The sequence below is a fragment of the Phoxinus phoxinus genome, assembly GCF_949152265.1.
Source record: "Phoxinus phoxinus genome assembly, chromosome: 3".
Taxonomy (NCBI): Eukaryota; Metazoa; Chordata; class Actinopteri; order Cypriniformes; family Leuciscidae; genus Phoxinus; species Phoxinus phoxinus.
In genome coordinates, this window is record NC_136878.1 from 14,912,458 (window position 1) to 14,927,807 (window position 15,350).

At 36.8% G+C, this 15,350-nt stretch overlaps 1 protein-coding gene across 2 annotated transcripts in view; it reads right to left on the bottom strand.

Annotated features, from left to right (window-relative positions):
* Nucleotides 1–15,350, bottom strand: part of abca2 (ATP-binding cassette, sub-family A (ABC1), member 2) — a 61,100-nt gene that overhangs the window by 39,273 nt on the left and 6,477 nt on the right. The window contains exon 1 of one of the 2 annotated variants that reach the window (XM_079608499.1): nt 14,408–15,077. The exons of the other annotated variant lie outside the window; for it this stretch is intronic. Within the exon in view, the coding sequence (XP_079464625.1) occupies nt 14,408–14,473 (66 nt within the window). The 5' untranslated portion in view covers nt 14,474–15,077. Of the gene's footprint in view, nt 1–14,407; nt 15,078–15,350 lie in introns of those variants that run through there. 2 annotated transcript variants of the gene reach the window in all.

The following is a 15,350-nucleotide window of genomic DNA, read 5'->3' on the forward strand; positions in this document are numbered from 1 at the left end:
GACAATAAACCCATGTAATATTTAGCATGATATTTCTACAAGTATATACCAAGGACGAGACATAACTAATAAAATCACACCAAATTCCACCCTCAAGAAACAACGAGTCCAAACCAAAACTAAATTAAACCGCAAATACCCTTGACACTCAGGTAAAACTGGTAAAAGTAATCAATGGCAAATCTCAAAATGTATGTATACTTTTCATATGATGTTGTGATGCCTAAATTCTAATGTAGCATTGAAATAATCTAAAAATATAATATCGCCATTTATTGGTATGGGGTAGAATTGTAATATTGGTGCATCTCTAATATTATTAAAAGTGTATTCGAGAGAAACGGCTTCTTGGAACATTGCAGGGCGGGACTTTATTTAAACCATCAGGAATTGATTGGATCGTTGGATCGTTGTCATTTGCTAATGCTGTGATATCATGTGAGTGATAGTTTGTACAGTATATACATATATATATATATATAAAACACAGCATGAAACATTGAAAAAGAGAATTAAAAAAATGAGGCAGACATTCAGTCTTTTGTACTAAAGCAGGTGTCTGAGAAAGGGCAACGGGGAAAACAGAACTCGACTGTGCCACTTCCTTTCAGAGAGAAAGCAATAAGGGGCAAAGGACAGCATGTCAGTCCTGTCATAAATTATGCACGGCCGAGAGAAGATGAATAGGCATGTAAAGCTTATCGGAGCTCAAGGCTCAGAGCCTGCCGATGACAGCTGCTGTGATCTACTGTAGACCTGATCAAACTCATAACCTATAAACACTCATATACTCGACTCTTTCTAGCAGTTCAATACAATTTAACTAAGAAAAAAGGATGGGAGAAAAAGCAAACAAGATAAAGAAAACCGTGTAAAGGATAGTGAGGTAAAAAAAAAAAAAAATGCTTAAAAAGAGTCAATAAAGTATTCAAGTTTAAAAAATGTGCATGTTTCTGTATTACATTTTTTTATTTGTGGCCCTTAGTGTAAATGTCCAGAGAGTGTAAATGAAAATAAAGCAAAAAATATTTTGGAAAAAAATAGAAAACTTGCACAAAAGTAGTTTCTCATTGTCTTTAAATAAAAACCTGGAAATCAAAGTTTGTCATATACACGATGCATGGCATGTTCATGACTTCAACATGCAAGAAACAAACAAAAACAATTAAACAAACAGCAATAAGATACCAAAAAACTCGATTTTCATCATTCAAAAATTCATAAACAGCCTGATTTGTTTTACATTGAAAAATGTTTTGAAACAGAAGGAACAAGACAGAGAGAAAGAAAATGGAAGACTGAAACAGTCATAGAAAGAATGAGGGAGTAAAAGCTATACTTCGTTTGGAGCAATCCAGTTTTTTCTGTTTTAATTCGGATCAAACAAAAGTGGGGTTGTCAGCACTAACGTAACTACATTTTTCATTAGTGTTGAAGTAACTCAGCTGTTCAATAAGTGTTTAATAGCTTTCCAGTAACAAGCCCTTTTTTTCAGGAAGTATTGGTTTAGTGAGACAAAAATGCTACATTGCTGGTCATTACATCACATTGCAAAAATTAGCTTAGGCAATAATTGAACACACTCTGAATCCAACTAATTTCAGCAAACTGGTTCATTTGGACTGTTCATTTCAATAAACCATTTTAAAATGGCAATTCACTGATTCATTTGAGTAGCTCCAAGTCCCTGAACAGTATTCTTTATAACACTCTTAAAGGGATAGTTCACCCAAAAATGTCAATTCTGACATTGTTTACTCCATGTTGTTCCAAACCTTTATGTCATACAGGTTTGGAAAGACCCGAGGATGGAATAATTATGACAAGATTTTCATTTTAGGGTGAACTATCCCTTTAAATATCTTCAATGTAGTGTAGTGTTACTAAACTACGTTTTCAAAAGAGTCGTCTGACTTCAGCACTTTGAATTTTAAGTAGCTTGTAACTTAGCAAGCTACAGTTTCAAAGTAGCGTCCCGAGCACTAGTGAGCACTGCACACAAAGACATACAGTATGGGGGAATCTCAAAGGATTCACAAATCTCACTTCATCATCCTTATTCCGTCACCATTTTTCTATACAAGCAATTCTTAGTTCTTTTCTTTCTCCTTCTCCAATTCAAGGCCTCATTTCTGCATAAAACAAAAGTCTGCCCTAGTGTCTCCCAGACTCCCACATGGCATTCTTGAGATTGCAGACAGTTCTCGTTGTCCCTAATCACATTCCTCCCCTTTCTCTGGCCTTCAACGCCACTGAGGATGGGAGATAATCCCTCTATCAGGCAGAAATTAAGATCGTCTTATAAGAGTCTCTTTCTTGGAGGGCAGAAGAGTTTTAAAAACTCCTTTCCCTGGAGCAGTTAGCATTTTTATTCTAACGGCTGTACGCTCTGCAGAGTGTAGGCTGCACTGCGATAATGAGCGCAATCACACAATCTGTCCTCACATGATTCATTCACAATGAGAACAGGATTTTGGACGTGAGAGCAATTTACCATAATCTTATTTACATATTGAAGCAAGTAAAGGTCAAAGGCAAAAATAATGTAAGTTTCTTAATACTTTTTGAAACTCATTTTGAACCTAAAAGCTGCCCATTTTTAGGGTATTTTTACTTGACAACGATGTACTAAATATGGAAAAGTGTTTCCGTTGCTTTTTTCGCGTACAGATGACAACGCTGTCAAAACGATCCCCGTTCACAAGGATCCCCGAAACCGAATGCTGCCAGGCCAGTAGTTGGCGATGTGACTTTGTAAAGAAACACTACTCACCTCTGAAAACGTAATTCACATGACATCACCGTGTCACAAATCACAAATTCTCATTTTGGTTGTTTACTTGGAGAAGACAACGTTATAGTTTTCAAAAACTAGCACTTGAAGTTTGCATTTTCAGGCCCCCAAAACGGCATTTTAAAAATAAATGAAAAAAATGTTTATTTGAGTACATTTTTTAAATAAATACTATTTCAGTCTGCCTTCAAAATTTAATTTTTAATTCAATGTTAATTCCATTTATTAGTAATTTTCTGTGTGAAATTGACTAAAGTTGCTTACATACTAAACCCTAGATGACCTAGCATCTATTCACAAAAAATAACAATGTCCAAGACATCTCTGTAGGCCACTGACTGCTGAAGACAGGTCTAAACTATCGTTCTTTGCCCATGGGAAGTCAACCGCAATGTTCCGGTTTGTGTCTGTAACCTCTGTGCTGTTGACACATTAGTCCCTTAAGACTGTTTCCCACTCTGTAAGTGCATGAAGGTGACAACAGTGAAGACAGCAGCTGTCACAGGCACAAATTAAACCACAGAAAGGTAAGCCTAATAAGAAAAGTCTCACTTTGAGCTGCATCATTTCATTGAATGATGGCATATGAGATTCAACTGACTTGGGAATAACAGAATAGAGCACAACTGTCGAGTTCCTAAAAAAAAATCTATGCATTTTCTCAATAGAGAAATTAATTGTTAGTATATGCTTATGTTTTGGCAAATAGACAGTGTGAATTTTATCTCCATTCTTTAAAAAAACATGGTTATCAGCCAAATTCCTGTTGAAGAACTACACTACCATTCAGTTATCTATGTGCACAAAATCTGCATTAATTTGATCAAAGATACAGTAAAAAATAGCAATATTGTTATAAAATATATATTTTTTATCAATACTTTTATTCAGCAAGGATGCATTAAATTGCAATCAAGATGCAAAGAATTAAGATGCAATCAAATGTGACAGTAAAGGCATTGTTTTTCTTTGATTTTCAATAACACAACAATGGTACCTGGATTTCGAGATGGCATATACAACATACACTAGCTTGTAAATACATTTACATTGCTATAAAATATTCCTATTTTAATTAAATGCTGCTTTTTTAAACTTTCTATTTCTATTAGACTTTCTAGTTGTCCACTTTTTTCAACTTTGATAATGATAAGATAGCAGACCAAGGCTGCTGACACAGTGGGCATGCAGTTACAGTACCATTGTGCTCCTGTTACACCTGCACCAACATGACGCTCCTGAGAAAATGTATCATCTTACAACCAGGATACTGAGTGTGAATCGAAGATGACAGGATCAGTTACAAACCCACGAAATAGACCATCTTCCATATAACATTTCTCTTTTTTTGACTTGGTAATGTCCCTCCCTCATCCCTTCTCTCTGTCTCTCTATCTCCTCTAATTCCATTCAGTGTGTTCACTTTGCATCTGGCTTGATTAAAGGGAAACTGCAGTCTTCTTTCCCTCTGTTCTCTCTATCTCTAAGTGCTGGGTTGTGAAAGGGGAACATCTTGGCACATAAACACCCTCTGCAGAGAAAAGAACAGAATTTTTTTTTATATTTCAGTCGGCAGTAGAGTGCGAGTGGGCCAGGAATATCATGATTCATTAGTTCAGTGTTTGATGCGTGATGCCTGGGAAGAATAACACTAGCCGACAATAATAGAAGCCTTCTGGGAACACCTTAACACTTTCAAGCCTACCAGATCTGTAAAGGTTTGGATAAGACTGTAGTACTCTGTTTAAATGGAGTTACTTACCACTAAAATATAAATATATTTATAAATAAATTATTGGAGAAAATGTGAAAAAAATAACAGGTTGCACCAAGGACCGAACAGAAGTATATCTGATCTAAAATCTATCATTTTCCGTTTTATTAGACATTTTTGATCAAATATTGTGTCAATAAATATTTTTATTTTCATAGTTAATTTATTTCATTTAAATGTTAACAATTGTGCAATGTGCATGTATATTGCATTTTCTAACATTTTATATCATTCAAATGCACTTGAGTGAAATATCAACCAAGTCACCCAGCTGTCTATCATATCAGCAGTGGAACTAATTATTTAAAAGCCAACACGATCTCATTAAAATTGCGTATCTATACCACACATTTTATTTCTCGTGCCATTTATACAGCAACAATGTTTTTGCCGTGCATATGCTATGCTGTAAACCCCTTGGGTAGGATTAGGGGTGCGGAGTGTGTGCGTATTACACGCCATGAAGTGTGTATCATATGCACGCAAAAACAATTTTTGCCATATAAATGGCACAAGAAATTAAATTTGTGGTATAGATGCGCACTTTAATGAGACCGGGCCATAAAGCATAAATACAAAAACAGTTAAGAAACAGCCATTTGATTGGTCAAGACTGTGACCAATTTTGCTGTCTTTCTAATAGAGTATTTCTCTTATTGTCTCAGAGGTATTAGCAAGTTTGCCAGGCAAATGAAGGTGAAAAGGAGCATTTATAATAGCTGAATATTTTATGTTTTTCAAAGTGGTAAATATTTCATGAAATGCTTTATACATGAGAACAAAATTAACTCAGGCTGAGAGCAATTGCACCTCATTTCAATAAGAACACACGCTGTTATTCCTCATGAGGAGGGCGAGGAGGAAAGACAGAATGTGAAAGCAGGAAGAAGAAAGGAAGAAAAGAGTTGAAAGAGGAGTTGAGCTGTGGGAAAAGAGAAACTGAGAGCAGTGTTCTTGAGAGCGAGTGAGTGAGGAGGCCAGTCGAGTTCACACTCCCCATGGTGGATACATAAGGGAACGTAAAATTAATAATTAGATTTTCTTTGATATTAACAAACATTCAATTAAAATTATACTAAAAAATGAATGAAGTGGCACATTCATTTGATAATGCAAAAGTTTAGATCTGAGTAAATGTCTTTTCTTCGCTATTTTTCCGTATATCCGCGTAAAACAGCTTCTCAAACTAATTTTGATTTTGACAACTAAATGATTTTGTCCACAGGGAATTAATTGCATCTTTGGATCATTTCATTTTGGATCATGTTTTGTTATTATCTGTGATCTCATTTGAGTTACAGGTTGTCCATGTCGACAAACACGTCATCAGAGAAGAAAAGAGATGTACCATGAAATAATTTATTAATAAATACTGAAATATTCCATAAAAACACAATAATTGTTCATTTTGATTTCATGCTATAAGGAAATAAAGCAGTCTGTTCATTTTATATCATATATATTCTCACACTTACACGACAATTGTAAACAGATCCACACTTAAAGAGCAGACTTTCTTTCTTTGTCATGGATAACAGGTGACTCACAGCAGGACTAGGAGAAGAGCCATCTATGGAAGGAACTTACACACACACACACTGCTTGTACACATACACTCTTGATATCCATCATAAAAATCTCACAAAAGCACGGTCACTAAGACACTTCCGTGACACTGTTTGATGAACGCTTTTCCCGCATTTTTCAGGAACTGGGGCAGGTGACAGTGAGAGATGAGCGTTTTAAAGCATTTAAAAGACAAATGTATCAATGAAAAATTCTGTATTGTTGTTAAAACTGTGTTTCTCATCAACTTCTAGGTGATGATTAACTGTCACACAAGATAACTGGATTTTTTTTTACAAACAGCTTCAAAAAGAAAAATACATTTATAACATTTTATGTTATAAGACATTTTATTTTTGTACATTCAGTATATAACACTATCTAATGCATCGTCCATTTTCACAAGTTACAGAAGAAGAATGAGGAAATGTTATTAAAAATATTATCAGAACTTTAATCATAAGTTGGGTAGTTGATGTGTCATGCTAAATGTATTGTTTTTTACTTTAACTGCTGGATCACTAACTCCTGCTCACAGGTTAGGAATTTAAACAAATATAGAACATTGAATATAAAACTTTAGAGCATAACTTCCTTATTTGCACATTATAAATATTTAAACCATCTAAAATAGCTTGTGATTGCATAAAGATAGAGTCAGTGGAAAAATGGGCCGGTTCACAGACACCATGTTCTGGCATGAGAAAAATAAAATTTTGGGTGAAAAAGTTATGATCCAGAACTAACCCGGTTCTCTCCATCTCTCTCTCTTTGCCCTAATTTATGGCTCCCTGTCTGATCTTGGTTTTACAAGGTGAACATTGCTGCAATAATTATCATTTAAGAGGGACCGTCCCTGACTCCGGACACATATTGTCATTAAATTAAGGTGGGCACACATCGAGGGGCTTAAGGGTCAGGATTTTAAATGAAAGGATTGCCTCACAAGTTCTGTACTCCACAATCCATCTTTCCAGTATCAATTCATTCCATTTCCATAATGTCTCCTTTATGTCCCTCTTCACCTTTTGCCTATAACACACTCTTTCTAATACCTCTATTTTCTCACTGGATCCTCTTTTAACACAGTGCCCAACCTGTCCTCATTACAGTCTCTTCTCTCGCTCCAGCACTCACGTCATTGGCTTTCGCTTGTCAGTGCCGCAGTGGCAAAAGACATTTCCGTCCATCAGCTCTCTCCTACTCAAGTCCTGTTCCTCCTGAACGGCTGACCATTACAGTACTTTCCCTCCTGTCGCTCACTCCCTCATTCCCTTTCTCCTCCAGCTCATGTTTATTTCATCCAATTTTCCTCCGGTGCTGCTTTTCTCCCAGGAGCATGGAGAGATCTCAATAATTCAGCAGGCTGTCTGAGCTATGCTGGGCTAGCAGGACACCCATCACTGGACATGAGGAACTTTCAGTGCCCCACTTACTCCATAAGCAGATAGATAATCACCAATACCGCTCAAAGCACTGCTTTCTACTGACGAGATCACTATGATATAAACTGTCCATGAACATCGATGTCATTTTCAATGCTGCTTTTTCTTTATGAAACCGATGGATGAGTCACAAAGCTCCATTATTACTCAAAATGTTAATAACGTTCATGCCACACAATTATCCTACTGTGGTAAATGTTACTTTGCACGTCTTCCACACAAACCATTTACATCTAATCACATTAATAATCTTGCGCATGCATAAAAAACTAGGTTTGGAAATACCAGTGCTCGCAAACCAACAACAGCGCCATGCTAAAGTTTTAGGGAAGGTTGTTGGCGTAGGTCTTGCATAAATTTTGCAGTTCTCTTGATTTTTGTCGCAGTGTATGAAAATAATGTATAACATGTATAACAGTGCCTTTGCAATGTACAGGTGCTGTGTGGTTCTGTAAATGCAGGACAAAAGAGACCAATCACAATGTAATATGCACACATGTATTTTTTTTATATAGCTAAACTGAATTTTCAGCATTACTAGTCTTTAGGGTCACATGAACCTTTAGAAAGCATTCTAATTTGCTGATCTGGTGCGCAAGAAACATAAAAAAAAATAGATTTGCAACAGATATGTGTTTTTTTTTTTAGGATGAATTTTAATTTGCATTAGATTACAGCAAAGGTCATCAAAATTAGCATGTACAATTAAATATCCAACATAGGCCAATGAAATAAATAAATTAAAAACCAATCTTGGATAATATGGTACCAATATATTGTGCATGCCTATTCAAAGTAGGCTATAAAGTTTTTAAAGACCGAAAATAGTAATTATCTACAAAGCAAAAGTTAGAATGGAGTTGTGGGCAGTTTGTAGGCTGAATTAACTGGAGAAATTAGTTGAGATAAAAAGAAAGAATTGCAATTAGAAAGAGAAATTAATATCAGTACAAGAACAGTAACTGTTGCCATATAACTGTACTATAACACATTCCATATTGTGATTACAATCCAATGGATCTCAAATACACACTGCTTCTCAATGAACTTCCTTTTAAAGTAATTGAAACATTGTGTCTCTTGTATATATGCGATTAGTTTTCCACTGAATAAAGCTTACTCTCAAAAGGGGCTCACTACTGCAGTATAACTTTATTTCTTGCTGAATTAACAGTTTTTAAACACTTAATATTTCTCATGGATCTTCCACTTAATTTTCATCACAAAAATGGAGCCCTGCAGTTTGCCAAACTCAGATTAAATTTCGGCCAAATTGGAGACCACTGACGTGCTCTCTTATTTCACAACACTGAAAGAAAGTTAATGCAACTAACGTAAAAGGATGCAGACTTTCTGTAATGCTATTCTGAAAAATAAAATGGTATATTCACATTGTCTTAAAACGCTTATAAACGTTAACATTTTTGGCATATAGGCTAAACGTTACATTATTATAACACAAATCTATGATGTCATCATAGGAAATCTGAGCCTTTTAGACAGCATTTTAGCAGACGTTCTTAATGGAAAGAAATGTGCAATACCCTCATCTCCACATAAACAAAGTGAATTTTTAATGATGAAATGGTAGAGTATCTGCGTTTCTATTAGTGAGATCACAGCATAAAACCAGCTCACAGAACACATTCTGTGATTCCAGTAACGTACGGTCTGCATGTATAACTCAGACAGCTGGCATACACTAACTCGCTCTCTCTTGATGACCGTCCAGTTATCAGACTGCTGTCCGTGTCTTGACTCTTTCTCGCTTTATCCATCTATCTGTCTCTCTTTCTATCTCTGTCTCCATAGTTACGCAGACAGTTTTGCCCATCCCTGCCTCAACCAATTGTTCAGGGATTGAAGCTTGTAGGAAGTAGGTCAGCCTATGTTGCACTTGGCATAAGGTAAAGGCAGCCGAGGCATTAAAATACCAATTTTGGGTTAATATTCATCCAACCTTCGAGCAGGGACCGTAACACAATCCATAACACAGACTCAATGAAATGGGAATTTTTTATGATGGGGTAGGAGGTGGAGATATCGCTTTGTTAAAAAACAGCAACAGTCACACAGTCTAGTGGGTGAGAGGGTTTAATCATGGCTCCAGACTGTGACCAAAAGAGGCACAAATGTGGCAAAAAAAAAAAAAAGCAATTTAAAATCTTATTGGCATTGCGCAACAAATATCAATGGTTTGTGACCAAATGGCTTTTTTAAGAAGAAGTCTCCATCTCAAAAGGTATCCCTTTGAATCGATCGAACAACTAACTTATTTTTGGTCATGTCTAATTCTAAATGAACAAAGTCGTTAAAGTGTTCATATGACATTTCTAAAGTTTCAGAATTTACAATAAATGGTTTTCCAAGTAAAAAATACATAATTATAATTTTTATATAGCACAAGTAGAAGAATAAGAATCATTGTGACATTATCAAATTGGAAAGCAATTTTATACTAAACATAATTAGGAAATCAAACCAAAGGCATCTTAACACCGCCGAGTTAAAGAGGACCTATTACGCAAAATTGACTCCACAGTGTGTGTCCACAACCACCCTATAAAGGGTATGCGCGTGACGTCACAGTCGGCGGAGTGACTGTGGTCATGCCCACTGAGTGGCAGAAACACTAAGCGACAGCATTGGTTTTCAGCGTGAACAGGAAAGAGCTTTGAGATTGAATGTATAAATAGATTTGACAAGAAATCTGAGGTATATTTTTACAGACTGCCGAAAGCTACAGAACAGAGAAGTAAATGGATCGCTACTATTCACAGAAACAACTGGATCCAGGCAGCGAAAGGTGGATTTGCAGTTATCATTGTGTGTCAATATGCTGAATTTAGGGGTAAAATCATACCCTATATATTGTATTGACAACTCATCAATTAAATATTTACCATCGTATATTCTTCATAATTGGATGTATTTAAATAAACACAGACAGAAATCTTTAGGGCTGGACGATATGATGATATATAACATTGATATAAGTGATCTCCTGCATTTAAACCTACCTATATTGTATTTATATAAAGTGTTCACAGACAAATTTGCTTTATGTATTTCCCCGGCGTCGAAATCAGGCACATATACATGTCATGAAACACGATTCCTGCCTGCATGTCAATATCCATGGATTACTGGATCTTTGGTAAGTTGTAAGGAACACTATATCGAGTCCAAACTTTAGTTTAAACTGATAATCGTTTGTTTTACTGGCATTTTCACAGTATCCCCTATTAAATGCAGTCATGCAGCTGCTCTTCTGCCACTCAGTACCCTTGTGGTAAAAATCCATCCATTCCATTTGTTATTTTCCCCATACTTCTGAAACAGTGTCTCAAAATGAGCTGTTCAGGAATGTGATGTGTTGTCACATTGGAACAGGGTACACCTCGGGAGCTAAGATAATTCCGTGCCAGTCGTCATGGGTGGGGCCAGTCCGCCATGTTCATGTCCTCACCAGAGCATTTAACAGCAGCATTCAAGAGAGAGATGTATTCTTATTAAAGCGACTAAAGTTATTCCATTCAAACAGATTTTCTGTTTTTCTTTTGTTGTTTGCATCGCATTAACATCATATACAGCAATAGGTACTGTATATTACGCTGCTTTCACTTGAATACATGGATCTAATATACATGTAATTTATTTCCCTTCGGTTTACGTTCACAGACATAACCGACTGTGTTTATGTGAATTTCGGGTGTTTTTGCCAACCTTGTGTGCATTTGACAGTCTAAGCACATTCAACACAGAAATTAGATTAGGCTAATACTTACAGCACATGCCATCTGACAGCCAGCTTTCTGTGCACGAGCTTCGGGTGTGTGCGCTCAGGAAAACCATAGCAGTTTAAACTGATACTTAATAACTGAAAATAATAACTTTCATGATGATGAAGAACTGCAATGTCACGTGAGCGAGATGAGATGATAATCAAAACCAAACAGATGTTTTGTTCGTTTTTAGCAGAGTTTCCGAGGCACAAGCTGTAAAGGCTCCGCCCTCTTTTGGAAAGCGGGGTGGGGTGCAGCAGCTCATTTGCATTTAAAGATACATGCATGAAAACAGCATGTTTTTTCTTTCACTCAAAAAAGGGCATTTACAACATGGTATTATAAATGATCTGTGGGGTATTTTGAGCTGAAACTTCACAGACACATCCTGGGGACACACCTGAGACTTATATTACATCTTGTAAAAGGGGCATAATAGGTCATTTAAGACTGCTCGATGCCTGCTCAAAATTCAGTGTAAAGACGCTGTGCTGCATAAAAGCTAGACTAAATTATGCCTACTCAGCCCCTAGTATCACAGTATACAGCTGTAATTGTGTGTAGAATTAAGACACCTAAATGGCACTTCAGAAGCACTTCTGTGCCACCTCTGCAATGTAAATTTTACAATAGTGATAAAAAGAAGCATTCTAATTTAGATTTAATTCACTGCAAAAAAAACAAAAACAAAAAAGGTCAGGTCAGGTCAATGGACACTTTTCACTTTTTTGTCTAATTTGAGCGATTCTGTAATTTGAGTTTAGTCCTATAGTTTTAGGAGCCAGAGATTCCCCGGTCATTAGTCTGGAGCCCCATTTTGGCTTGATCAAATATTGTGATTGGGTTATAGAGAAACATCAGTGGGATCCAGACAGCTGAGACTAACAATACAAGCTGTCATTTAGCTGTGAGGGATTTTATGGAACATAAATGCATCCTCATCATCAAATCAACATAACATATCAGTCTTAGAGTGCAAACATTAAGATAATTGTCCTACATAAAACTGTTAGCCATGCACCAACTGCATCCCCATCAACTTCCTTTTGTGTAATCAACACAGATTGCACAGTAAATCATTACATCAAGTCTAAATCATAAAAACATCATCCATTCCATACATCTTTTATATGTGTATGTGCGTCTTTGACAAACATCTGAACACACCCGCACTGTCTCCACCACCATTAAACCACAAACACTTTTGACAAAGAGCTGACAGCAGTCATCACTGACAGTGGTGAGTAACCAGTTAAGGCAGGCAGCCAGTAGAGAGCTGAACTCACTGGACCTCATTCATTTAGCATCCACAAGACAGAGCAGGCTGAACCTTTTGCTGACTAACCACTTCACAGGGCCCCATCTATCTATAAAGCCTTCAAACTCCCCCTGAAGTGGACCTATGTGATCAAACCAACCCAGTGACGTAACTATTCTATTCTTACTGGGGCGATCCTTACCTCCAGGGAGCCTGACGTCTGCTGCAAACGTGAGCTATTGTAAAATGCTACTGCTTCTAAAAATAACAATGGAGCAGCAAGGCTCATAAAGACAGGAACAATGCTTAGTAATTCAGTATCATCTCGAGGTCAAAATGCTACTCAAAGTAGTGTTGCTTATTTACTAATCGGGTGTTAGGGCAAGGCTCTTGTCCCGAGAGCCCACTTTTGTACCAGATTTGGATGGACAGAAAGCTAATATTATAAATACAATGATAAAGTTACAAGCACTCTTAAAATCCTGCTACATTTACTCGTACAATAAAATTGGCATGCCCTTTATATAAATATTTTGATTGTTTTATCACTCCCAGAAACTCCCAGTTGTGAGCCAGTTTGCTCTAAAATAGCACATAATGCTAGTATTTAATATTCAAAATGTAACATGTAAATGTTGTGTTCATTGTCAATATTATAGTTAATTTTGTATATGGACACTTAGGCACAGTGTATTTTTTTCTGTGCACATATTGCATGTCCCAAAATCTTTTAACACAAACGAAAAAGCATCTATTTCGCATTTTTTTAAATAACATTTTTTCCATTACAAATAATATTAGCAGCATACAAATTAGTGAAAAACAATAATTGAAAAATTAACATTTAATTATAATTATAAATACCAGATTTTCAAGGTGGTTTCAGACTTTTGGATTCCACTGTATACTAAAATTACGTTTTGCTCTGCAGCCAGTGGCAAATAATGCTGTTAATACTACTCATTACATTTGAGTATTTACATTAAGGTTTTCTGTTGCAACTGGGCACAGATTCAGTTTTTTGCTTTTGCAACATTGCATTTACCCCTCCCACGAGGATATATAAAGGTTACTCTGCTCCTACAAACGTATTAAAATTAGCCCTCAGGAGATAAAAATGACAAAACTGCACGACACCAGCACTAACATTTTCATTCAGGAATGGATGGTGAACACCACAGTACTTTAGTCCATGAAGCACCAGGATCATGTTTCCTGGTAGTTCAAGGCCAGTGACATGTCATAAGGCAGACATTTTGCATATTGCATGTTTGTTTAATGCACCTGAACGTTGGGAGGGGTTGAATTTCATCTGGTTCAGTACACTCACATCAGGGATGAAATGGTTATTTTCTCAACATCAGCAGCAGGTAACAATCTATCACCCTGCTAACAGGTTGCCTGAGATGTGTGGTCAAAGTCAAACTAACATGCGTTGTTCAGACAACAACCTGTTAGTTTCCTAAACAACCTGTTAGTAGGCTATGGTGATCGACTGTCAACACAACTTCCTTTAAGCTATTTGGTTCCGCCCACGTTGTTTCAGCAGATTTAGAAAATTGTTAAATATTTAGAAGGCCAGATCGTGCTGAAGCAATAGCATATTAAAGCCATATGAGAAACATTTTATTTGCCTGTAGTAGACTAAATGCAATAGGCTACTTCAATCCGTACTGACACCCGCTTGCTTGTGCATCTCTAGCGATGTTTAAACAAAAAACATCACGCCCTAAATAAATTAATACTTAATAATAATAAAACGCGATACGTGTAAGACAGTCTTACCGGTCCCCTCCGCTTTAAAGTCACGTTCTTCCACAGGAGAAGGTGTAGCTGGTGAAGAAATCCCATTTTCGATTAGTTGGAGAATGAAGTCGCAAATTATAATCTATTCATCACAGTGTTGTTGTTTTGAGATTCCGCTTTATTTGCATTTTGTCCTCCCCGGCGTGTGACAAAGCCAAACATCCTGAAATAACAGGGCTGGGTTTGAGAACAGCTCTTTTGGTAGCAGCAGATATAGATATTCGCATCTCATTAAGCAGTGGGCGGATACCCCTGTCAGCTTTAGCCAAACGTAGCGAGCGAACGTTTCTTATTGCTAGCCTACTTTGAGCTCTTCGTTGAGCGCGCGACCGATGTGTCAAGTAGATCAGCTGTGATTTTATGGTAATGTAGCGGCTGCCTCAGCTGGATTACTGATGCGCTGCTGAATCCTCATCATTCTGCGACGCTGGGCTATTTATAGAAACTCCATCGATGTGAGAAAATGTAATCTCCTCATCTTTAGCTTTTACTTCTGGGACTGAGGTAAATCCCTCCTGGATGGACAGACTTAATCCGAGATCACTTTTTTTGTGTGTGTGGCTGTCGTGGATTGCATGAAGTCTGTGATCTTTGTTCAGTGTTCTGTGTGTTATTATAGCGAGTTACCCTTGAAAAGAGTTTTGAGAGTGAGAAAAGCGAATGGCACCCTCTGCAGCATGACACTGGTTTTAACAGCAGGCTGTTGGAATTAAATAGCACCACGATTACAGTTCCTACTACAGGCATCACGATTTGTACAGAAAAAAAAAATATGACAGCCTAATAATTATGTTCCAACAACTATTAGACACGCATAGAATACAGCATAGGCTAGCCTACTCTAATGTCTGCCTTATATTTAGGCCTATGAAATAGTAAGATTAGAACTATGTTCTGAAACCGAAATATGCTAGGAAAATCG